This window comes from Tenrec ecaudatus, chromosome 17, assembly GCF_050624435.1.
Source record: "Tenrec ecaudatus isolate mTenEca1 chromosome 17, mTenEca1.hap1, whole genome shotgun sequence".
Lineage (NCBI taxonomy): Eukaryota > Metazoa > Chordata > Mammalia > Afrosoricida > Tenrecidae > Tenrec > Tenrec ecaudatus.
In genome coordinates, this window is record NC_134546.1 from 30,673,271 (window position 1) to 30,698,970 (window position 25,700).

The window sequence follows — 25,700 nt, forward strand, 5'->3', positions numbered from 1 at the left end:
GAAGGTCCTGCGTCTCTGCAAGCACCTCTGCCTAGCCTTGCTGCGGCAGAAGGCAGCTTTCTGGCTAGAAAGGCTGGGAGGAGGAACAGCAAGAAAACCAGATAAGCTAAGACCTATCACACAAGCTGTAGTGGGCAGGTCGTTACAAAGGTCGATGGTACCAGGGAGACCCAGTATCTTTTCCTGTTCTACCCAAAGCCATTTATAAACCAGATGGGAAGAACTCTTCCACAGCGAGACCTCTTCCTCTTCAGTATGCTTCTGCGCTTCTTTCCGTCAGAGAGTTTTCTAGCCACCCCTCTGAATTTCCTTCTGATTTGGACTGGGGTTACTAGGCTCTTCCAAGCCCACACCTCTAACTATGAGCTTACATCCGAAGGCCTTTCCGCTGTTGTTTACGTGTCAGCTGGCCTTGTAACTCAGGATTCACGAGGCAGAAGGGATGGGAAATAGGAGTGCCAGGAGTCCTTGCATTCTCTCACAGAGGGTCGAGATACCCTCGTCTCTGTGGGCTGCAAGGCTTAGAGCGTCCTTTGAAAGCCAGCAACACCTACCTGCAGACTGTCAGGGCATTTTGAGTGGGAAGATGAGACCTGCGGCATGTATCTTACACGGTCTTCTGTTCGCTACACCCGGTCTGTGTGATTCTGTCCTTCTGTTTCAAGCCTCTTCCCTGGCTCCTTACGGTATCTGGTCCAGCAGCACCTGGATCTGCTTCATGCGCTGCAGGAAAGGGTTCTGAAGTGGCCACGCCAGGGAGTCCTTGGAGATTTATTCCTGAAATTGACAAATGATGAGGTAAGTTTTGGTTTCATTCTTCCATCAACTTAATTATGTGACTCTGCCGCTCACTTCTCTGCTTCTGGTTTTCTTAGTGAGAATCTAGAATTAGTGACTATCAGAGCTGGGAGAATTAGCGATCTGGTTGAAGCTCCTCATTTAATTGATGGTGGCAAGGCCCAGAGAAATGACAGGACTGCTGGAATCACCCAGCAAACTACACAGTCGTGACCTGATGCTAGAATGCAGGCCTTCTAATGTCCAGTTCATTACTTTCTTCGGTCATGTACTGCCTCTGCGGTCCCTGGGGTGGGGGCGGGGTGGTTAAAAGCTAGTGTGCTCAGTCACTAATAGGATAATCAGTTGCTAATAGAAAAGTTGGAGGTTCATGTCCAACCAAGGGTTCCTCGGGAGAAAAGCCTAAGTTCTGCTTTCAAAACGATCAGCCAGTGAAGGCCCTCTGACTCACATGGGGTTGCCATGAGTCAGAATCAACTCCAAGGCAAATAGAAGAAAGCAACCAGTTAGAGAGAGTGAAGCCCTGGCGGTGCTGCCAAGCACACGTTGGACTGCTAGCTCCAAGGTTATCAGTTCGATCTCAGGACCTGCTCCTCGGGAGAAAGATGACACCACTCCCGTGAAGATTTATAGAATTACTGTGACTCACAGTAGAGTATATATGTGTTTACATATACTATATGAAGTTTGTACATGTCCATGCATCTCCACACCCAATTTTCCCTCTTTAGAGATCTTTAAAAACGTGATGGAAAGCTATTGAATGCTTCTTTATTTTTCACTTGCACGGAGAAAGAATGCAAAGTTTTAAAATTTCTAGAATGCCTTACAAAAGGAAAATATGACCCAGGCCAAAAGCTACAAACTCAAATGCCTGTAAAACCAGACAGTGACCTAAACTGACACGATAAGCTGAGTGGAGTACAATACTCATATGTACATTGTGGACTGGGGGGAAGTGTGCCGAGGGACACACACGTTCTTGCTACGAGGAGTTACTACTCAGCTTTCTCCAATTAGCGTGTGAGACAGGCACACACATTGCCAGATCTTCTGCTATTTCAAGAGAAGCTGGAAACTAGACTGCTATATGGAGCTTACTCATTAAGAAACAACAACTCTGGGGGCCGAGTAAGACTGATATGCAAACCAGATTTTGGCTGCAATAGATCTCTGTACATCAATGATTCACAACCGTGGATAACAACTGGGTTACCGAATGCTAGATTAGAGTGGATTTAACTCTGTGTTTCCAATTTCCTTCGTACGCACTTGCATTCGGTGTGATTTCTTGAGCTGAGAATTGGTGTGCTAATATAAGTGTCTCAGGAAGCTGAGAATTGTTTCCTTGAGGGGTTACTTCCTATTTGGATTGAGAGGGGATTTATGTATGTGTGTGTATGTATATATATTTATCATTTGATAAGTGAAAATTAGCTTTTCAGCTTACATGACCCACCCCACCTCCTTTGTTGATATTATTTTTCTCTCACTGAAGTAGAGCTATTGAATTTGGGTTTCCAACCCCATAGCAACCATTATCTTACAACCAAAAAAGATTTTAAGAAATGAATTAAGACCTATGTGCATATATTTATAGGTTCAGTAGTAGGGTAGCAGGTGGACATTGGGCCTCCTCACGCACACTTCCTCAATACAATAGCACCTTGCCCAGCTAAACGGTCATTCCATGATACCTACCTTCCCGACATGATCACTGAAGACAGACGTGTGTGTAAGCAAACGTGGTGAAGAATGCTGATGGTGCCCGGTTATCAAAAAGATATGGCATCTGGGGTCTTAAAGGCTTGAAGGCAAACAAGCGGCCATCTAGCTCGGAAGCAACAAACCCCACAGAGAAGAAGCACACAGCCTAAGCGAATACAAGGTGTTGAATAGACCAGGTAGCAGACACCAAAGAACAAAAACAATCATTGTGTGATCACTTTCCTCACATAACTGCTGAAGACGAATATGTGCATAAGCAAGTGTGGTGAAGAAGGCTGATGGTGCCCGGCGTCTGGGGACTTAAAGGCTTGAAAGTAAACAAGTGGCCATCTAGCCCAGAAGCAACAAAGCCCATATGGAAGCAGCACACCAACATGTGTGATCGTAAAGGGCAGAGGGGACCAGGTCTCAAACAGCAAAGGCAGCGGGGGAAAAAACCACATCACTGTGAATGAGGGGGTGTGCGTGATGGGGACCCAGTGCCCATCTGTAGACAGCTAGACATCTTTTGCAGAGGGGTAGTGGGGAGGAGATGAGTCACTCAGGGTTCAGTGTAGCAACAATGAAACTCAAAACCTTCCTTTAGTTCTTGAACGCTTCCTCCCCTCCCAATTATCATGACCCCAATTCTACCTTGCGGACCTGGTTAGACCAGAGGATGCACAGAGGTGCAGTAGGGATCTGGAAATACAGGGAATCTAGGACGGATGAACCCCTCAGGACCAGCGGTGGGAGTGGCAACACCGGGACGGAAGGGGATGTAGAAAGGGTGAACCGATCTTGGGGATCTATGGGTAACCTCCTCTCTGGGAGATGAGCAATGGGAAGGTGGGTGAGGGGAGACGCCGGGCAGTGTACGATAAGATAAAATAATTATTTATAAACTATTAAGGGTGCAGGGGGAAGAGGGGATCAGGGAGGGAGGGGTGGGAAAAAAAATGAGCTGATTCCAGGAATCCAAGTAGAAAGCGAATTTTGAGAATGACGAGGGCAACGAATGTATAAGGGTGTTTTACTCAATTGATGTATGTATGGATTGTGATAAGAGTTGTATGAGCCCCAATAAAAAGATTTATAAAAAAGAAATGAATTCAAAGTCCCCCCAAAGTATTAATAAACATTAAATAATTGATAAACATGAAAAAGAATGGTAATAAACAATCTCTTTAAAGTACCCCTTTTGAATCTACGTGGCTCTATGAGAATGTGAGTTGTACCTTCCCTGTTCCCAGGTCTTACAATGCCTTTTTATTTTGTTTTCAAGAACAATTTCTTGGACTACTATGTTGCCTACCTGAGGGACCTGCCTGAATGCATCTCTTTGGTTCATGTTGTTGTGCTGAAGGAGGTGAGTTCACTGTGTGTATGTGCCTTTGTTTACAGCTGCATCAGCCCGATGCTGCCCATCCACTCAGCAAGCACTTTAGCTTGTTTTCCACACTGGAAGATGGAACAGATCCACGGCATCCCTATCTGGGATTAGAGGAGCCCACTAAGGGATCTGTGTGGTTGCTTTAATCTTCTCCCGCCCTTTCCAACCCTCTGTTTGGTCCCATTGGACCTACACACAAATCAGTCAGCTGTCCTAAGCAGAGATCTTCAGGGGGCAGCTTGCAAGCTATAACGTGGTTGTTTCTGTTTCTCAAGTTCAGAAGCTTGGAATTTAACTGTTAAACTCAGGTCACCCTTTGCCTGTCAGGTGATAAGATTATAAAGTAACTCCAGTCATGTTCTAGTGCTATACTAGGTGCTCAATAAACACATCTAAATATATAACAATTCTAGTTATTTTAGATCGGTTAGAATAAATATCAGAAACCCTAATGCTGAGAGTTAATTAAATTTCACAAGAAGTAAACAATTTTTTTCAATGTCATCCTATTAACCTTTCACTTCAACTCTCTTCTCATTCCCAACCCAGTACCTACCTACCACACATTGTTATTATTCTTTGTCATTGAGTTGATTCAAACTCACAGAGACCCCACGTGTGCACAGACAGTAGAACTGCTCCGTAGGGTTATTAAGACTGAGCTTTCAGGAGATGACCAGGCTTGACTTGCAAGATGCCTCCAGGTGGGTTAGGACTGCCAACCTTCTGCTTAGTAGGGAAGCACTTATTATTTGTGACATCCAGGGATTCCCTACCGTGTTGCTCACTGCTATTGTGTCACTTCTGACTCAGTAGTGACCCCATCGGGTAGAGTAAAAGTGCTTCATTGGGTTTTTGAGACTAAATCTTGATGGGAGCGGGTAGACTAATTTTCTTCCTTAGGTGTGTGTTAGGCATGGTTCTCTAGAGTAACAAAACCAGCGCGTGCACACGCACACATATGTATTTATACAGCAAGAAGGAATATCATAGCTAATTAGTCCACACAGCAGTACAGAAGGCTCAGTCCAACTTACTTCCATGGAACAGTTAATATACTGGAAGTCCTTCAACTCACAAGGGCTGCTGGTCCAAGGCCAAAGAAGCAGGCAGCAGAGTCCTCCCTCAGGCAAGGCAGGCAAAGTCTGGCCACAGGCAGCAAACAGCAGGGCTTGGGAACTTAGTGAAGCAGGCCCAATGGTATAGGGAACTCAAGCTATGCAAGGCAACGGAATCCACCTGCCTCAAGCTCAAGTGATGTATGCACCAGCAGCATAGTGAAGCAGGTCTTAAAGGAGCCTTAAGCTCACAACACTATCCACAGGCTGGCTTGGCCCACAGGTAGTGTAGCTTACAGGTTGAGGCAGAGAACTAGCTGGTCCGAACACCAGAGAGTAAGGAAGAGGGGACCGGACCTTGCAGAGTCATTTTTCTCTTTGCCCTTCAAGCAAACCGTGACCTGATTAATCCCGAATGTTCCTATTGGCCAGGTTGGCACAGTAAACCTAATTAGCACAGGGGTGGCTGGTGCATTTGAACCACCTTCCTTGAGGCTCGCAGCTCCACCTGAACCTATGGTGACACCGGAGCTCCTTAGCACTCATTAAATATTTGAGACAGAAGAGAACAGAAGGGAAGAGTCACGGAGAAAGCCCAATATTTCCTGCTGCCAATTCCAACTACTCCCACGCCCTTCCAACTTTCACGAGGCCCCAGGGACTCCTAAAGTTTATTAGTAAAGTTGTTGTAACGATTACTTGCTGGAGAGCGTTAGTAAAGTCTTTAAACTTAATCATGATTTATTGAGTGCCCACTCCTGTCTTGCACAGTTCTAAGTTGTAGCCAGTGGAGGGATTAGTTTGGAAAGTTGAAGAGATTCAAATAAGTAGAAGATGGGCCCCGCGAGGAAATGGTGTCTCCCGGAGCATGTCCTTAAACATGTCTGTGGCCTCTTCCATGAGAGACCAATGCTGCCTGACAACGTAGAAGAAAATGCTCGGCTAGTAAAAGCTTCTTATTCTCGTGGGACTGATGGCCGACTCCACTTTTCTTTCCTTCAGGGTGATGAAGAGATTAAATCTGACATCTATACACTGTTTTTTCACATAGTCCAGCGCATCCCAGAATACCTGATACATTTGCAGGTAGGCATGGCTGGGCAAGCCACCACACTGTTTTTCATATGAGACAATTATGTTTGGTGTCCAACTAAGGAACATGGTAAAATCGAGGAATTACTAATATTCCAAGAGATGTTTACATGGTGTAGATCATTATGATTACTTTGTGTCAGATCTGCGGCATGAGTGACATGTCCTTACTTTTGAAATGTTTTTTATTTTAGTGCCTAATATCTGCCTTTCAAGTTCTTCATTGCTCAGCTATTTCCACCTGTGCGGATCCAGGATCTTCCTGTAGCAGCCCCTGCTAGACTCTGAGCACTTTACTTTGGTTCTACAGTCATCTAGGAACTATCTGGCTAATCAGCCCACGTAGTTGGTGATTCCTAAAACTTTATAAACATTCCTATCACAGAGAGGTCAAACTTTCCTTTTTACCAATTCCGGCACCAGTGGACTCCCATGGCATCCTCTCCCACTCTGCTGAGTTCAATAATTCATGGCAGTGGCCAGAAGAACTGACAGGGAATACAATTATGGGTTTGTTAGGGAAGGAACAGGTTATGACTTAGGATCAGAAAGGCCTCAGGGCCTTTGATCAGGACCGCTCACAGGCAGGCCTCGGTCTCTCAGCCTCTTGGCCTGGCCTCTATTCTGCACATACAAGCCTCACAAAGCTCTTTAGCCCCACCTTGGAGGCATTCCGGTCCCCTGGGGAGCCTCACCTGAAGACTCTCAGCTCTTTGACTCTGTGAGCATTTGTCAAGTTCCAGAAGACACCCCACTCAGCTTCCTAGTGGAAGACACTCAGAAGACACAACCTCCTGCCAGTCTTCCATTACTCCAGCTGCTGCTATTTCTCTACCGCTGTTTCTCATTGTCACTTGCAGCTAGGAGGTTCTCAGAGAATCCAGGTCCAAAGGATGTTCTCTGCTCCTGTCTCTTCTTTGTGAAGTCATGTCCCCCATCTGCCTCTGCTGGGTTCCTTTTAAGCCTTAATGGGGATGACCCTTTCCTTTATTGGTTCCAAACATCTTAATTGCCTGTTCCCACCCCAGCAAGTTACCATGAACTTTATTTACATTATTAGCAAGCTGGCCAATCATCTTATTGGGGCCAAAGTATAATTTACATAGTCCCACCCATTCATCTGGTGGGAGTTAAAAAACATGGTGAGAAACTCACTGGCATGGAGTCAATACTCAGGGACCTCCTGTGGGTTTCCAAGACTGGAGACTGTAACTGTTTGCAGGAGAAGGAAGCCATTCATTTGGTGGGAGTTACAAATCCATGTTGAGAAAGTTCTCCTAAAAGCGATCTATTACAACTAGTAATTCTATTATTGTTAGGTACATCAGACTCATAGTGACTCGGTATACCATCGGAGCCTGTGCCATCTTCACAACTGTTTCATGTTTGAGTCCATTGCTGTCGCCACAAATGGCAATAGTGACTATTATTTTTTCTTGGAATAATGAATGAAAGGAGCAACAAGTCTAACCTTTCAACTAATAATTAGATGGGCATTTGCACTCAGTGTATTGATTAAAGGGCTACCATGCTTCCACAACAGATTAAAGCAATGAGCAAAACACTTTCATTCTAATGCAGTGCGGCTTCCCTTTTACCTCTATTCAGAATGTCCTGAAGTTCACGGAACAAGAGCACCCTGACTATTACTTACTTCTCGTGTGTGTTCAACGCCTCCGAGTATTCATCTCACACTACACCCTGCTGTTTCAATGCAATGAGGATTTGCTTATTCAGAAACGGAAAAAGCTCAAGAAGTAAGTTTTGATTGTGGTATTAATTTCTTCTAGAAGAATTAATGCCTGGCTACTCTCAAAGAGTTGGAGATTAAAGATGTTCCAAAAGGCCAACTTTTCTAAGATGCTATTGCGCTCCATCCACCCCACCTCCCACTCGCGCACCTCAAGTATATTCCTTTACGACCCTGGGCTCTGTGATTCTCTGCAACATCCCTCAGAAACTCAAGCACTTTGAGGAAAGGTCTCATGCGGCAGTGGGTTGTGCTCAGTCTCAAATCTGAAGGTCAGGTAGAGGCAAGCCAAATGCAAAGTCCCACACCAGAAGCCCCAAATGTCCAAGTCACAGCAGGTCTTCTTGCTTCTACTAAAGTGCAGTCAGGAAATAGGGGTGTGGCTTTCCAGGTGAGCAGATGTGTGTTACAAAGGAGGCTGTCTCAAGTCACACCCTCTATTAAAGTCAAAGATTTCCCCAAGGAAACAAAATGAGACAATAGCCACAGGCAATATAAAGTCCACAATTATATAAAGAGTTACGACTTGAAAGGCCATATTAGTTGACAATTTACTGATGTTGCCAAGTGGAGGGTCTATCAAGGGTTCACAGCATAATATTGTATATTAAGGAGCTGAAATGCATTGATGGGGCAGGGGCAGGGGGACAGATGAGAAGGGGGAGGGGGTAGAGGAAGGAGGTAGCCTGGCTGGGGACTACTGGGAGGAAGTTACTTTAGGAAAGTCGTCACTTTTACCTTAAATGACTATGCAGATCTGCCTCGTCTCCCACATTTCTGACCCCTCAAAAATAGTTTGGTTTCCTCAAACATGCCAAATTCAAAATTGCAGTTCACAGGCCACAATGTGGTTTCATGAATTCGGTCTATATGTATCGAGCAACTGCTCTGTACTAGGTTCTGTCTGCAAGCATTCACTATACCGCATGGAGGAAAACAGACAATAGCCACGTGGAGTTTGTTTTCCAGAGTCGATGGATAAGCAAATTAAGACAATCACTTTTGTGGGTGCTTCAGTCCAAGAAACAATGTTCTCTCCTAAGCCATGGCTTCTCTCACCTCATGTAGCCCCCAAATTCATTTTGGTCAATCTGCATCCTCTATTATGCTTATCAGCCAGCTTGCACCCTACTGTGTAGGTAACCTGGTTAAAGAAAGCCCCTGTGGAAGACTTTCAGGACTGAACTTCCTCCCAGAAGCATTATCTGTCCACATGGCATAACTTGCAGGTTCAGAGACACGTTTTCCCATTGCACATCTTGAGAATGATTGCCTCTGTTCTGTAGGTCATCCATGGCAAAGCTGTACAAAGGACTGGCTTCCCAATGTGCAAATGCTGGGCAAGACGCTTCCTCCACCACAGGTCCTGAGGCTGTCCGGGACGGTGGGATCCATTCAGAAGAGATGATGCAACCCTACCCTTCTGCTCCTAGCTCTGGCCCTGCTGTCACGTAAGCACCTATTGCTGTGGACCGGGTGATGGCAGAGTCCTCTGGCTCAGGTAGTTGGGTGGGGCCGTAGGGCAGCCTGGATCTGGCCGTTATGTAGTTGCCAATGGTTGACCCGATACCAGGTCCCAAAAAAGACACTCATGTTAAGGAGTAGGCCCAGCTGGGAGTTGCTCCCAACAATTTTACCACATGCAGCTGCTCTCCGCCTCCAGCCTGAGTCTCTTAATTTTATACAATGATAGATTTAAAGAGAGGGCTGTAAGAGAACAGGAAGGTACTTTTATAGCCCCTCAGAAATGGGGGGGGGACCACGGTAAATCCTCCAAAAGATCGAGTGGAGGGAAAGAGAAGCCTAGGTCTGAGGAAGCTTAGGTTGAGGAAAAGGTGACACGGAATGTTGCCTTGTTTTGGGTTCTCCTCTTAAGCTCCTTCAGGAAGGACAACTTCCAAAGTTCTCTTCACCAAGTCTGACTGCTTTCCTGAAAGCTCTTCTGGACAGTGTAAGGATTGCCACCTTAATGAGGTCTTTGAACACTGACAACCTTCTATCACACTAAACTAGAAGCTAGGCCAATCACTCTAGGTGTCTATCCAAGTTCTCATTCAGTAAACATCTTAGGAAGCTGTTAGATCTCTCTGGGGATAGAGGTTACACCTCAGTCCTTGGCTCCACACAAGAAAGAATTCACGCCGAAGCCTGGCTCGTGATCCAAATGAGGTTAATGAGTTAGAAGTTTCAGGTTTTACACGGCACTCATAGGATTCCACCCGACCATGCAGCCTGGCAGAGAGACTGTTCGGCGTCACGCAAAGATCTCTCTCCCAAGTTCTCCTCCAAAGTCCTGTCTCTCTCCCTCTGGGCTCCTGCCTTTTCAAGGATTCCAGGGAGAGGCGTGGTGGACGACCCAATTGACCCCATTGGCTGAATTGCATTCACCTGGCCCAGGTGGGCCGATCCAGGTTTAACGCCCACCCATGGGGGGTGGGGGGAGAACCTAGGCCTCTGAGCATGTGCAGTGTGCTGCCCTTTGTTCTCGTGCTTGGCTTTCAGGGCATGGGTCAATGGACATCCCATCCCTGCCTATCTGTCTAACAAAGCCTTAGAGTAAGGCTTTATATAACTCAAGAGCTCGTTTACCTCTAGAAATTAAGAACAAAGGCAACTCTATGGCTTTTCAAATGGGGATTTCTAGAGACTAAAAGTTCCAAATTTCCCCTTTATCAAACAGATTGTTCTCACAAACTCACTTAAGTCTGTTATTTCTGTTAGGGTCTTTATTACGTTAAGGTAAATTTAGAAGTCATGCAAGGAGTTCTTTCCCAAAATTTACTATGGAGTGACATGTAGGCGATTTGAGATGACCAACTTTTAATGACTACTGTTTTAGAATGCCAATTATAATCACTGGAAAGAACAGCTGACCAACATCTTGAAAGAAATCTATTCCCTCATCTCTTTTATAATAACCTTTATCAGAGAGATGGAGGTGAAAATATGGAGCTGGAAGAGGGAACCGGGATCATGCTGAGGTCCATGAGACTTTAAATAAATGGGCTCAGAATGATTTGCTTCCTAAAAAGAAGATTCACAGAAAAAATAGCCTTTCTGCAAAAGGTGGGGAAGACATGCAGGAAATGGGTACTTACTTTGTGGATTTCTTCAACTCCTGAGTCATTAATAAACTTTGAAGTGCAACAAATAGTTACTTACTCCCCAATGAAATCTCAGACCAAACAAGATAGCTGTCATCACATTGTATAGAGTGGTGCTCTTGCACAAACACAAAACCAAACAAAAATCCCTCAGTAATGCTCTTCCAAGTTAAAAGAATTCCATGTCAGTCAATATTTTGTTTCACTACTTTTCACATCTGTAAATGTGAGGTCTGGTTTACATTTTAAGATCACCAAAGTAAACTCTCAGTGTTGGCTTCCATATTCTCTTTATGCATTTTTTTTGTTTTACAGAATTTTAAAAATGAACTCCCAATCAAATCCATTTCGATCAGTATGCAGTTAAGGAGTCCAATTACATCTATCTGGCAACTAAATACCGGCACAGAGACTCATGTCTGAATTTATGGGTTCGTTGTGCTATTATATAAACTAGTACTAGTTATCCATGACTTAAAAAAAATGAAAAGCCTTGAGAGAGTTGGGCAGATTCAGTGATAGCGTTCACATTTTGGTAATGCTTTTGTGGGTGGCAAGTCTGAGGACAGACACGGCATGCATTTTTCATTTATCATGAAAATGCCGCATATTCAGAGTAGAGGGAACTTTATATGCCCACTGTCCAGATTCATCGGTTTTCCAGATCTTGTCACATTTACTTCCTCTGGGAACTTCACTTCCTCTGGGAACTCACAATTCATTTTACGGGTGCAAAGCCACGAACAGAACCAAAGTCGAGTTTCCATGATTTTGTAAGACTCTTTCAGGCAGCCAAGCAAGAGGAGAGAATCGAGAACAATGGTGCTTGGGACACTGACAGGTGCCCGGTGATGGGCAAGGAAGGTCACAGCTTCCACAAGGGGAGTGATGGCCGTCCTGCTTCCCAACCACCGTGACATTGGGATTAGGAGGAGGATTTAGGGCATCTGTTTGACAGACCACACACAAGCCCACTTTCCCACATGGGGGCCTGGGGCTCATGAGCATTCTTAATCGGATACGCTTTTTTTTTTTTAAGTGGCAAAGAGAGTTTATTTGCTAGGTAGAAGCTCAGCGTGCAAAAGGGAATCCCGGATACGCTTTTAGTAGCAGTGTTTCGAGCCGTGCTGGGCGTGGATCTCGGCCGTGCCCTCGGGACGAGTCCTGCAGGAGCAAACCGTAAGCACACCTGTTTTGTCTTCTGTCTCCCCTCTAAAGACATATGCTGCCCCCCGCGAAGAAAAGCCAACCACCGCAAAACCTGATGGAGAGCATGCAGCCCGGCAAGCCCAGTGACTGGGAGCTGGACGGCCGGAAGCACGAGCGGCCCGAGAGCCTGCTGGCGCCCGCGCAGTTCTGTGCCGCCGAGCAGGACGTGAAGACGCTCGCCGGGCCCCTGCAGGCCATCCCCGAGATGGACTTCGAACCCGCGCCGGCCGAGCCGCTGGGCAACGTGGAGCGCTCCCTGCGCGGCCCGGCCGAGCTGCTGCCCGACGCCCGCGGCTTCGTGCCGGCCGGCTACGAGGAGTTCGAGTACGGCGGCGAGATCTTCGCGCTGCCCACGCCCTACGACGAGGAGCCCTTCCAGGCCCCGGCCCTCTTCGAGAACTGCTCGCCGGCCTCGTCCGAGTCCAGCCTGGACATCTGCTTCCTGCGGCCCGTCAGCTTCGCCCAGGAGGCCGAGCGGCCCGAGCACGCGCTGCAGCCGCTGCCCAAGAGCGCCACGTCGCCGGCGGGCGGCGGCGGCGCGTACAAGCTGGAGGCGGCGCACGCGCAGGCGCAGGCGCAGGCGCACGGCAAGGCCAAGCCGCTGAGCCGCTCGCTCAAGGAGTTCCCGCGCGCGCCGCCCGCCGAGGCCGTGGCCCCGCGCCTCTACAGCACGCGCAGCAGCAGCGGCGGCCGCGCGCCGCTCAAGGCCGAGCGCGCCGCCGCCCCTCACGGCCCGGTCGCCGCCGCCGCCGCCGCCCGCGGCGCGCCCCGGACCTTCTTCCCCCAACAGAGGTCCCAAAGCGAAAAACAGACCTATTTGGAAGTAAGGAGGGTAAAGTAAAACCGAACCGAACCGAACCCACCGCGCAGGCACCCCGGGCCTCAGCGGCGCGATGCCCCTAGGTCGTCAGGGAGCACGGAGCACACGCAGCAGCGCAGAGGCTGGGCCGCCCCGGGCCTGTGGGGCAGGGTCTGGGGCCCGAACCCGGGGAGCCCTAGCTTCTCTCAAGGCCCAAGACCTTGTACCTAAGTCACCCTCGAAAGCGAGTCTTGGCTCCAGGAACAGCTGTGTCTTCTGTATGTATGACAGCAAAGAGGGCACGCGACTTTTCACACGCACGCACGCAAAGGATGCCACACCAGGTGCTAGCCCGGCTGTTAGGTGCGCCTCCTTGTAGACAGTGTCGAGAGAGCCACGTGATTGTTCCCATCTGCCACCAACCTTCCAGTTTAATATCATCTTAGAACTAGGCACGGGGTCACCAGGGCAACTCTTCGTGGGTTCATTTTAGGCCTGGACCGACTGCACGTGCATTGGGTACAGATAGCGCTGGCACTCAACTCTGTGAATCCTTTCCCTAGATTGGACTGTCCGGGTCCAAGATTCTGTCTGTTTTCATTTCTAGGCTAGAGGGGATTACGGGACTCCATTCTTTCATTCTCCAGCCAACACTGAACACTGGCCTTGCCCCAGGCTTTGAGCACGCCAAATTCTGAGGGTTAGGAAATCCAGCTCTGCCTTCCTGGATCACTGGTCTTAGGATGATACAGGAACACATGAATAATAAATCATGGAAGTAATAGGAGGGGTACTTACACCCTCTGAGGGTGATGGTTAAGCCCTTGTCTACTAACTGAAGGCTTGGCTGCTTGAAACCCCTGGTCTACCAATTGCTCCTTGGGAGAAAGACCTAGGGCCCCTAGATAGGTCTGGATGTCTGAATTTGGTGTCAAAATCTTCCCAGAAGTTAGCTGGGTGGAGATAGAGTTAGGGAAGCATGAAGAAAGGCCCACGGACATCAAACAACAGGGTGATGTTTTTCCTTCCAGTGGGCTGAAAAAGCCACAAGGGAACTCAAGACCTCAGGGTCCTCAGCTAGAGGCACATGAAGGGACTGATGAAGTGCCTTGGAACCTACTGATCTCTGAACCCCAGGAATACAAGTCTGTACCGACAGAGGATGTGCTGCTGGTGCCAGCTAACACTGCTGAGGGCCCCAGGGTTTCAGGCCCCTCCTGGCTCTGGTTTTCAAGCCCATGCTTTGAAATGACATTCTAGTACACAAAAATTCTCAGACAAATCCATCTTAAGTATAAGTCAGCCTTTAAAAGGCTATTCACACTGGCAGTAGAAAGGAGGTGGACGTGGCAATTCAACTGGTTTGAGATGGGTAGAAGATCGAGGAAACCCTGCCACTTAGGATAATCTGTGCTACCAACCAGGTGCTTTTTCTTTCCTCTTCTTTCCTTGTTGATATGTGGAAAATTGGGGGCTCAACAAGTGCCAGGCAAAAACCATTAACCAGAAATAACAATATAAAAATCCAATAACTCATTGCCATCAAGTCAATTCTGACTCATACAGGACAGAATAGAATTTCTCCTGTGGATTCCCGAGACTGTAACTCATTACAGGAGTAGAAAGTCTCGTCTTTCTTCAGAAGAGTGGTTCCAGGCTGCTGACCTTGCAGTGAGCAGCAGCCCACTGCATAAGACTGAAAGAAGAGATTGACACTGTGGCTGCAACAATGGGCTCAAACTTAACCATCGTGAGGATGGTGCAGGCCTGGGCGGTGCTTTGTTCTGTTGTGCATGGGGTTGCTATGAGTCTGAGTAACTTGACAGGACATAACAACCTATCAAGCAATGGAGAATATGTTTGTGTCTGTTGGTCATCTATATGAAGTAATAATAAAAAATATTTCAGGAACTGCTTACACTGTGAGTTAGGTATTGGACTGCTTTTCAGAGGAAGAAAGGTGAGGCTGCTTTTGTACAGATTTGCAGTCTCAGACCCTATCTACGTAGGGTCATTATGAGTCAGAATCCACCTGGTGGCAGTGGGTTTGGTTTGGTTCAGTAAGCACTCGAGATGGCACATTCTGTCATAAGTAGTGTCAGACATGAGTCAAGTCAGTTCAGAGAAAGACACTCAGGAAGGGCAAATGGAGGTCACTTAGAAGGAGCCTTTTGTCAATCACCTATCAGTGAATTTTTTCAAACTTGCAAACAAAGTCACATTGCCGATTTCTGACTTTGGGGAATTTTTTTCTTTCTCAAAATAAGGTCTTGGAAGCAGTTCCTTCTGGTCTGCCCCCTGCTGAGAATTTGCCTCTCCACCCCAGATAGATTGAGCTAGAATCTTCATTTTGCAAGTTCTACAAAACTTACCTGCCAGACTTGATTAAAGTATAGGTTCCGCTTTCGTGTGTCTGTGTGGAAATGCAAATCCTCATCAGAGGGTTGGAGCAGAATGGACCGATTGGAAACCCTACTCACAGTGTTGGGAGTCCTAGAGAGGTGACAGGCGGGGTGCTAGAGGGCAGCAGCTGTGTATGAATGTGTGTGTGTGTGTATGTGTTCACGCGCGTGCCCGCTGGACTGGTGGTGGTGGGTGGGATGTGAGTTACAGCTGCAAAAGATGAAATTTTCCAAAGCCCTCCCTTGAAGATAGCAGCTCTTCCCTGCCCGATGTGCGAAGCACAGTGTGTCCCATCACTCCTCTGCCCAGCGGTGCCAGTGAAGGCCTAGCCTGTTAAGATTTTCTGCCGTTACCTGTCTTTAATTGTCAAGAACAAGGTGGGGGGGGGGGGCTTCCAAGAGTTCCTGAGAAAATGGAATTCTCTTTTCATTCTATTTTAAGTTATTAACTCTTCATAGTTACAGATTTGTAGAAGTATACATGTTAACATTTCCTCTTTGGGATAATTATGGAAGGATACACTCAACGGTTATGTAATTATATAAAGATAATCTTTTAAGAATGATACAATTTCGTAATTCTCTCAATTCCATTTTCCACCAACTTTTTGATGCCACTCTCCACCCCCCACCCCAGTGTACTTGAGTGGAAAGAACACCTCAGAATGTGTCCAGGAGCTCTGGGTTCTGCTCCGGACTGTGCTGCCGAATAGCAGTGTGCTTTTGGACAATCCCCCAAGCTACTCTGTGTCTCCAGCTTCTTATCTGTAGAAAGAAGATGATATCCGTATACACTTCCCCAACTGTACACGCAGGACTGTTGTGAGGATGCCAGTGAGCTCTAGGGCCCAATGAGATACAATGTCTGAATAGGCTTTGAAACATGTGAGACACTACAAATGCAAGATGTGATCAAGAGCATGATTCCACAGCAAGATTTTCCTTAAGCCATTCATAGGGTCAGTCCCAAAATATTCCTTCAAATCCTGCTTTTCAAAATGCAGTCCTAGGGCCCATAGCAAGGGCATCCTCTGGGGGCAATGCAGCCGCCTCATGCTAAACATTTTGTTCCCATGTGTTATGCATGCCTATCTAGCTTATGTGCATATAAATACATATACACATCTGTTTTAGTTAGCATATGTTAACAATTAAAAGTAAGCTAAAGAATTCACAAAAGATAGGGCCTTGTTTTTCACAGATTTTTACTTTCAAATCCAAACACTAGGAAAAAGAATTGTAAAAACCATAGTAAAGGTATATCTGCCGGCTGGAAATACTGACAGTATTTCTAGATGGTTTCAACCTCTCCGAAACTCCTCCCTTCACTTGCGCCTCCAAGTGGAGAGCTTGGAACGCGATTTTAAAGCTAGTACCACCATCCAGCAGCTCTGGTTTTACAGGAAGGTAAACAAACCCCGTGCATCAAGGCAATAACTACGGGTTTTCCCTTGTTCCAGAATTTAGTTTCTACACTCTTTAAACATCATCAGCTCACTGCTTTTTTCTGGCTCTTTTGTTACTGTTATGTCATATAACTCGGGGCCATTTGCTTCAATACATAGAAAACACGTCTGTGTTCACTGAGCCAAACATTCCCTCTTGCTTTCAAGCACTGATTTCCTGCTTCGTCTAGGTTTGCTATAGTTGGGGTTGGGATGCTGAGGGCAAGAAAGGACAGTGACAGCTCCAAAGGGACCCTGCAGTCAGGACAGATCCTTTCTCTGGAAAAGAGTCAACACCACCCCTCTTTTGTGTTTTCAGGAGATGCATTTAGAAGACACCACCAGATTCTGTCCCAAGGAAGAGAGAGAGAGTGAACAAACATCTTTCAGCGATCAGAACCCCAGGCAAGACCAGAAAGGGGGCTTCCGCAGCTCCTTCCGGAAGCTCTTTAAAAAGAAGTGAGTAGCCTTTAGACAAGACAGCATTGTGACTCATTTCCCTGGAAGTTTTTTTTTAAATGATAAGTCTCAAGTAGCCTGGTCTCACACACCTGCTTCAAGCTCATTGCCTGAACCCTGCTGAGTGACGACGTTTCCCCAGGTAGCCTCCCAGAGTAGAACTAGGCTCACCGCTTCCCCTGCTTCCTCTGTCTTTTAGCCCTCCCGTCCTTCCCCCAAAGTCCAGTATCTGGAGAGGACTGAGCAGAGGTGCCCAGGGAAATGAGCTGGAGACAATCAGATTCCTTTTAGATTGGGAGGATTGGGATCCAGTGTGGTAAGGGGTGCTCTCTTCTGATAAGGGCATCCCAGCACTTGTGCTTATATGGATCTCTAGTGGTCCTGGCTGCTAGTTCATATATATGGGCACTTCTGCAAATGTTTTTCTTAACAGATGGCTTGGGCTCTAGTTATAAATCTCTTCAATGCTGTTTTCATACTTGGATGAGAAGCAAAAGACAAGGCATTGCCCCTTTGTGGTCTCTGAAGACTCCAACCCTTATTGTCTTATGCCACATTGCCCACCAGACATTTTGGTCAGCACTTAGCTGAACTGTCTTACCACCCAGAGTCTGTCGGAGTGAGCTGGGCGCTAGCCTTGAGCCGTAGAGGGATCCCCCAGCCAGCCCTGCCCCATGCTGCTATTGCTGACTCCAGGCCTCCTTCCCTGTCTCTCCTGGAGAGATTTTCCCCTGGTACTGAGTTGCTGTTGGCAGAGGAGGCTCTCACAGTCCGTTTTGCCCAGCAAGTCTTCCTATTTTAACACACGGAAAAGGTAAATAAAGCCCATAGATGCCCAATTACACAGGAGCTGATAAACAATGAAGCATGGGGAAATAACTTTCTTCTTAAAGGTAGAAGTCACTGGTTGATTTAGACAATGGTCTTGATGGAAGAATTGCGAGTCTGGAGTGAGGACTTTCTACCTTCTTTCCCCATGGTTTCTAGAGGTCTCCTCCCCTGGGGAACTCGGTACTGAGATGAGTGGGTTTCTGATTATTGGCCCCTAGCTGTTGCTGGTGCTGGTGGATTGAGCAGGTGTGAAGGGATAAAGGAGCGCAAAGGTCCTGCAATTAGCGGCAGCCCTACTCTGCCAAGTCCCCTTTCCCAGTGGCTAAAGCAGGCCGCAGGGTGGGTCCTCACACCACGCTCTTTATTCAAGGCACGGGGAGTTAAGAATTGCGGTCCTCTCTCTAAGTAGGATCAAAGACTTGGATCTTTTCTGGCCAGTGTCCACCTGTGATGAGTTTGCCCAAGGTGGGAGCCTAGAAGCAACTCTCTGGTTGGAGTGTGGAATATAGGTTCCTAAGTCCTTCTAAGAATTTAGAACTCCCATGGCTACTGGTGAATCCTATCTTTTATTTTTTTCTCTTAAACACAACTGCTCAGTTCCCAAAACAAAAAGCCATTCCCAATCACAGGGTACTGGGTGTTGGAAAGCACTGAGCAGTGGAACCGTCGTTGGTTCCTTCACGAATTCCCATTTACCTGAGAGATGTGGAGATGCTCAGCCACTTGCTTCCACAAGGCAGAGGCCATAGACCAGAGCAAGGGCAAAAGGAAGAACTCGCTACCAGTTTAGCTGCCTGGACCTGGAGTTGGTTGCTTCTGTAGGGAAGGGGTTTCTCCATCTAAGCAGAAGCTAGATGAACCTAGTCCTGGATGCACTGGAAAGGATTCTCACCAGATGGGAGCTCACTCAATATCCAGGATCAATTCTAGTGTTGAGATTTGCTTTATCTCTAGGTTGACTTTGTTGCAAATCAGTCTGAGTCATCGCATCTATTTTTTACCACTTGAAACCAAACATTATTATGGGACTTGGGAGCTGTAATTTAAAAAAACCCCACCATGTGGAAGACCAGGATAGTTTGATAGCCTTGAGCTCCACAAAGTCACGCTGGTTAATTGCTGTCACTCTTTTTCCTGCTTTTTGACTGCTTTTTCGATTCAGGGCCAAATGGGTCCCCGTAGTTCATGTGTTTTTCTCAGACGAGTCCCTCCCTCCCTCCTTCATCAGTAATAGTGCTGTCACCAACACTGGGCCCGTCCTTTGTATTTACATCTGAAGAGTTACCTGTTTGGAAGCAAAGGTGGTGCGCATGACTGCTTCCCCTGGAGGGCTTTCCAAGTTTTGTTGGTCTGGCCCAGGGCATGGGAACCATCAGGTGATGTCTGCTGGTGGCCTGTTGTTCTGGGTGCCACGCTGGGTACTTTAGGGAATTGCCACAGGAAGTAGCTGGAGTAGCATCTGATTATTTCACCCGAGGACTGCGGCAGGTGCACCATTGTGCTAAGGTAGCGAGCACGGGCAAGGGAGGCTCAGGTCAAGCACAGAAAGGCCAGTGGCTTTACTCAGGTGAACACACTGTTCTCATTGATTCAGCATCCTTTCTTATCTGCATGCTCTGATGTGAGGCGCTCGTGCAGGAATCATGGGTGGACAGGGTGCAGCCCATGCCGTAGGCACCTGCGGTTTGAAGTTGGGCGTGTGGACAAGTACAGGGAGGCACCAGAACTAGGCAATCAACCTATCCTCCTCCTGGGTGCTGAGAGGTCAGGCTAGCAGCGAGCCCCGAGACTCTGTTTAGTGGCTCATCCCGAGGCCTGGCCCCACCCCAGAGCTTGGCCGCAGGCCCATTGGGTGCTGGGAGAGCTGCCTGTGCTGCCAAGTCTCGGGCTCTCTTCCTGCCTTGCCGATGGCCCTCTGGCCACTCATTCCTGTCTACACTGACACACTTTTTGTATCCATAGGGGCTTGTTTGGCTGGTGGCCCCACACACCCAGAATGCTGCTTCGGGATGAAGCTAGGCATGGAGCCAGACGCAACAGAAAGGCCGAGAAAGGGTTCTCTTCCCTCTGAGGCTGGGAGGGCCGAATGCTCAGACCCACGAGGAGTCAAAAGGGAGAGCCAACTTGACATCATAAAACTAAACCTTGAAACACGCCCAGGATATGTGGGGGGGGGGGGGGGAAGGATGCCGCTCTGATTGTTTCCAGCTCAGTCACATTTGCTCTGGTCAGATGCCAGGTCACATGTCCCTGAAAGCTGCCCAGAATTGATCAGAAGGAAGACAAGACATATCTTACAGTGTGAAAATGTTAAGGGTCTTGAATGAGGAGTCTCAGAAGCCAGGAGCTAGACGAATGTGCTAGGCCGATGCTTGGCTCCATCCATATCTGCCTGCTTTGGAACAGCATGGAAGGCAAACGATCCCATTTAGCAGAATCTAGATGGAAGCTGTCCAAGGCTTACACCTGGACGAGCCTGAAGTCTGAGGCAAAAGCGACTTCATCTTTATATACAAATCTTGCACCGAGGTTCCTGAGTATTCTTAGGGGTGAGGCATGAGGCAAGAGGGTTGTGTAGACAGTTTTAGGGGGAGGGAGCAGAGATGTTTCTCACTCTTGTTTGGGGGGAGAGTGGAAAATCAAGTGTCCGGCTCCCTGATGATTAGTCCCATTTCCTTGCCCATCCTCCACCTCCTCGGCACTACTTCCTTGCACACCTCAGAGCATTCCATGCAGTCACCACGCTCTCCTTCTGCCCCACATAAAAATAGCATTAGCTTTGTAATCACACATGTCCTCCGTCATTCAGGGTCCGTGAATTCTCTTCTGGTGTCGGAGCAGTGATTTTTGCAGATGCTCAACATGAGCCATAGAACAGACCACGTACTAGAAACCAGGGCTGCTAAAACTCCATGGATAATTTTTATCCACCCTTCCCTTCTGTCTCCTTACAACCCAGCTCAAGTTCCTCAACCTGTTCTTCCCCACTTGGGGTGCTCTCTCATTTCTCCTTTCATTGCCACATCTAGCTTTAAAATGGAAAGGGGGTGGTTGAAGGGATACATAGTTATACGTAGGTTATTTATTCCTGATTCCAAATGTTTCTCCGTAGCTCATTTCAAGTCACCCAATAAGGATCTATGTATCTTTCTAGTACCCAGATTCTGTTCAGTGAAAGACATAGTGCCTACAAGTTCAGGGCCAACCTTGCAAATCGCAAGGGAATGTGGCACATAGCGACCATCTATAGCACTCAGCCAGTGGGAACCAGAGGAATGCTCCCTTGTGACCTGTGAGCAGGGCTGACTGATTTGGTTGGCTGGATGGGTAGCCCCTGCTCCCCACTTCTCCATGTGTAGGTCTCCTAAAGACCTCAGGTAGGGCAGTCTTTCCAAACACAGGAGCAGCCCTCCTTAGCTCAGAGGCATCAGTGGCCCTGCCTTCCAATCTCCTTCCTTTCCCAGCTCCACACAAGCTGGGGACTTATTTGCAGGAGATCTGTCCTTGGCTGGCCTTCGGTGTACTATTTTCTCTGTCCCTGTCAGCTGAATGGCTGCAGTTAGCAACATGACTCTTTTCCACCAAAAGCTGGGGTGACTTCGTGTCAGAGCTTACTGGCAGCCATGGTACCTTTGCCCCACCTGCCCCTTCAGTGTCCTCAGTCAGAATGGCCCCCAAAGCTCAAAAGCCCTCTCCTGCTTAAAAGAGACAGAAAAGAAAAACCAACCTACTGGCCCTTCCTCCTAGCTGGCACAGCCCATTTCCCCGTTCTGTAGATAGATGCTCTAGTTCCCTGTTTTGTAGATAGATGTTCTGCGCCTTCACCACCACCCCTTGGGAAGAGTCCACGTGTTCAGGTGGGCATGTCTTATGTAAGCACCATGCTGAGGTCAGCTCACATGCTCTTTAACGAGGAGGAAAATGAAGAATGCTAGATTCTGAAAGACCGGCGCTCATGCCTGTAGGACATTAACAGTTCCCACACAGAAATGCAGAGAAATTCAGACCCCCGGAGTCAGAGAAGGTACAGTTGGTGAGAAGAGCAGTTCAAAAGAAAAATAAATGAATAACGAAGCCGAGTTTGTGAACTTGAAAAACTAGACAGGGCGATTTTGGCATTTGTTTCAGAAATGGGAACGCACCTGGTGAAGATTTCTGTGGTCCTTGGGGCTGGTGGTGACATCAAAGCTTTCCCATTTCCAGGTAAACACCAAACAGCTGCATGTTGGAACGACCAAAGTGTGGCATGTTGGGTTTTAGAGAGTTCAGGTTTAGCTAAGAGGGGAAGCAGGTGAAAATCGGAAGTTTTGAATTAATGATTTTTGATGAGAAACTGTCATTTGGGGGAAACAATTCTGAAGAATCAGAAGTCAGATTAAAATCCTGCTCCCCAATTCCCACTCCCTATTCCGTAGGCTTTCCTAGTTTTGCAGAGTGTGAACTGGTCACGCACATTTATCATTGTAACACTTCGGGCCCAGCTGGACTAATCTGGGATGACTTGAACTGGACATAGGTGGGAGTCTTTGGGAAGGGCATATGGAGGCTGTTTCAGGGAGAGTTCAGCTTGGAGAGTGTCTCTGAAAAGGAAGAGGACTTTCAGCCCACCTCGGTGTCTGCTTATTTGGGACCAGTTGATGAGGACTCAGCCAAAGTTGGGTTGAGACCGAGAAGTTTTCCCTTTCTTCGTTGGCATCTAGTGGAAGAGTGCTCCCTACCGACTTGAAATAGAAAGCAGAGTGGCAGCTCTGGTTTTATCGGAGACATCAAATACCAAGGCCAAAAGTAAAAACACCTTGTCAGTCATCCGGTTTCCCAACACCAGGATTGTGTCTTTGGTGGATCCTACCTTTCCCCCTTGAATACTAGAAAGAGATGTTTGAATTCTTCCAATTTAGTTCCATAACTGACAGTCATAATCAACTTTGTCTAAAAACAACAGCAAGGTCCCATAGCACACCACGAAGGGAAAAGACCCAAGAGACCATTACCCTCCTTTTGTGGATGGAAAGCGTCAGAGTGGGGGAACTTGATCCGTTGTGTAGGAGCGTTGGATAGAGAACTTCTTTGTGTAGCATCACTTTCATAAATACATCAGGAGGTCTTTTGCTATTGATTCGCAGTCACCGGGCTGACTTTACCCATTCTAGCCCCAAGTCTAAGCCATCTAAGCCAGCCACCAGGCCCCAGCCCAGTTTGTCAGAGGTTATCTGCAGAAAGCCTCCTCCCCGCAGGGACTTCTGACATGAACAAACTGGAGAAAGTGCAGAGCTGGAGTGGATGGCCCACCTGGCTTGACCAAGCTAATGGAAGAATGCACCTGGGGCGGGGCGATCAGTTGGATGGAGGATTTGTGTTGTTGACACTGAGTGGGCCTGGTTTCCTTTGCGGTGATTGTGGTACTCAATCTGATGACTGTACTGATTTCTGCATCTTAACAAATGTAGCGCATCTGCGTGGTTGGCTTCAATAAATCTTTCATTTAAACACGAAAACCAACAAAAGCAAGAGTTTATAATGTAACACCCAAATTTAGTAATGCTCATTACAACCTTGGCTGAGAACAATGGATTCCATCCATTTTAATTTAAGGACCGTGGTATTTGTGGAGTAGTGACTTGGTTGAATTCAAAATAGGTTGTTGGGGTTTTGGGGGTATTTTTTCCCTTAGCTTCTGAATCTTATCCCCCATTACAGGGCCATTACACAATATGGCCAGACAGAATTATTTCCATAAAGCTTTACTCTATTTTTGTTTGCTGCAAACCTCAGATCCACATGTCCCGAGCTCTGATATCCAGGGGTAGAAAAAATGATTCCAGGTCTAGCAGGCAACTGGTTTACAAATGCAAACAATTTGGATAGATGAAATACTTGAAATCAATTAAAACCAAATCAACCTGTACTTTATCTGTGTGCTGAGATTTTAGGTCCAGTGGATCAGAATACAGGGAAAAAACTAATGAGAGCCCCTCAATGGATCCTTCACCCACCAAACAAGATTTCTTCAGAAACCGACTTGCTCTTGCAAATGACCTTGACCAAGGAACAGCTGTGTAAACACACACTTAAAGTGTTGTCAAGTGGTAAGATGAGGACACAAAGCTTGTATATAACTGTGCAGGAATATATATATATATATCAATGTATAAATAAATCCCTGAGGAGAACTAATATAAACATTTACATATGAAACGAATTCAACAGACAAGATGTTGAAGAGATGAAGATTTGTCAGTCTGTGGTTAAGAACTGGCCTTTTGAACTTCAACACTTGGGGCAAGGGAAATGAAGACTCATAGAACAATATAGACAACCACAGTGAATCTGGAGGAAAATAAACGTTTGTAAGAACAAAATCTTCCACCTCGAAGTCTTTCCCCTAGCATAATGCTGAGCATGTTTGTGTTTAGGATGGATGTGAATTTTACACTTTCGAAGGCCTGAAGCTTCTGAGTGCTTCCCCCGTGTTCTTAGCTTCACATCTTCTACATTAGGGGCCACTTCTGTCCCTCCACCTGTCTCCCAAGAGCCCCAGGGCAATACCTAACATCCCTTCAGGAGAAGGACCTGGGAACAGGACTGTGTCTCATATGTAGCAAATCTGAGTTGTGGAGAATGTTTGTCTTAAACCATGTGAACTGAAGATTCAGACTTCAGAACAGAAGGTTCAAAGCTTAAGGGCACATTGATCTCCAAACAAGAAAACAGGCTTGAGGGTAGTAATTCTTTCACTCCTGTGGTTATGGACATGAGGAAAGGGAGTCTAGAATGTGGGGGTCAAGGAAATAGATTCCCTCATGTGGGCTGTGCAGGAGGATGCAGTCCAGCACCAGCTTTCTAGAGCCCTCGGGATTCAGAGACCACTGGTGCTCCCAGGCCCCTTGGGTTGGGGGGAAAGGCACCGACTTAACCACAGCGTCTTAAAACTTTCTTCCATAAAGCTGGCAACCCTGCCGATGCTGTCCTGGCTCTCACACAGTCATTGCTACTAAAGTCAGAATGAGATCTCAGGGCTGGCAGGACCTGACTCAGCCAAAAGTCAGCTGTCAAGGCACAAAGTTCCTGCAGCGCAGAGAAAGGAATCCTCCCAGGGTGAGGATGGCCTGGCTGTGGGGTCCTAAATTGAACTCATTTTCCCACCCTCTTTGAAATGCCCAAACATCACGGGGAAGAAAAAAAACCAAAGAGTTTTAGCCATTAATCTCCATCCAGGCAGTTACTGATAATACAGCAAGGGCATTTGGTCACAGTTCATTGAAAGTCTTGGTGTTCTCAACGGACTTCACAGTGGGTTCCTCTGAGGAGCACACCATTTGATACAGCACAGAAGCTTCACTTTCAGGTGTTACAAGTTTTCTTCTACTTTCTGATGATTGGTCAGCAACTCACTCATTAGCTTTTCGAGCCACAGGTGTCTGGAAAACTTAGAGGGTCGCTGGAGTGGTTTCCAATATTAGGCTTAAGTCAAGCTTTTCATTCCACCGAAATTGACACTCATTTGAAATTCTATTTCTATTCCCAGGCCAAGAGGTTTGGGGACAGGGCTTTGAAAGCAAAATACCAGATGGATGGGACATGGAAAGGGAAATGAGAAGTCACAATCCCTTAAATAAAATGTAAAAAGCAACCAAACTCCTTTCCCCTTCCTAT

The 25,700-nt window shown here is 47.1% G+C and overlaps 1 protein-coding gene across 1 annotated transcript in view; it reads left to right on the forward strand.

The window, feature by feature from the left end:
* ARHGEF33 (Rho guanine nucleotide exchange factor 33) overlaps positions 1-23,376 on the forward strand; it is a 59,760-nt gene extending 36,384 nt beyond the window's left edge. The window contains exons 9-16 of the mRNA XM_075535438.1: positions 666-798; positions 3,791-3,874; positions 5,959-6,042; positions 7,657-7,805; positions 9,085-9,249; positions 12,121-12,943; positions 17,077-17,216; positions 22,176-23,376. Of these exons, the coding sequence (XP_075391553.1) occupies positions 666-798; positions 3,791-3,874; positions 5,959-6,042; positions 7,657-7,805; positions 9,085-9,249; positions 12,121-12,943; positions 17,077-17,216; positions 22,176-22,227 (1,630 nt within the window). The 3' untranslated portion in view covers positions 22,228-23,376. The remainder of the gene's footprint in view (positions 1-665; positions 799-3,790; positions 3,875-5,958; positions 6,043-7,656; positions 7,806-9,084; positions 9,250-12,120; positions 12,944-17,076; positions 17,217-22,175) is intronic.
* The last annotated feature ends 2,324 nt before the right edge of the window (positions 23,377-25,700 follow it).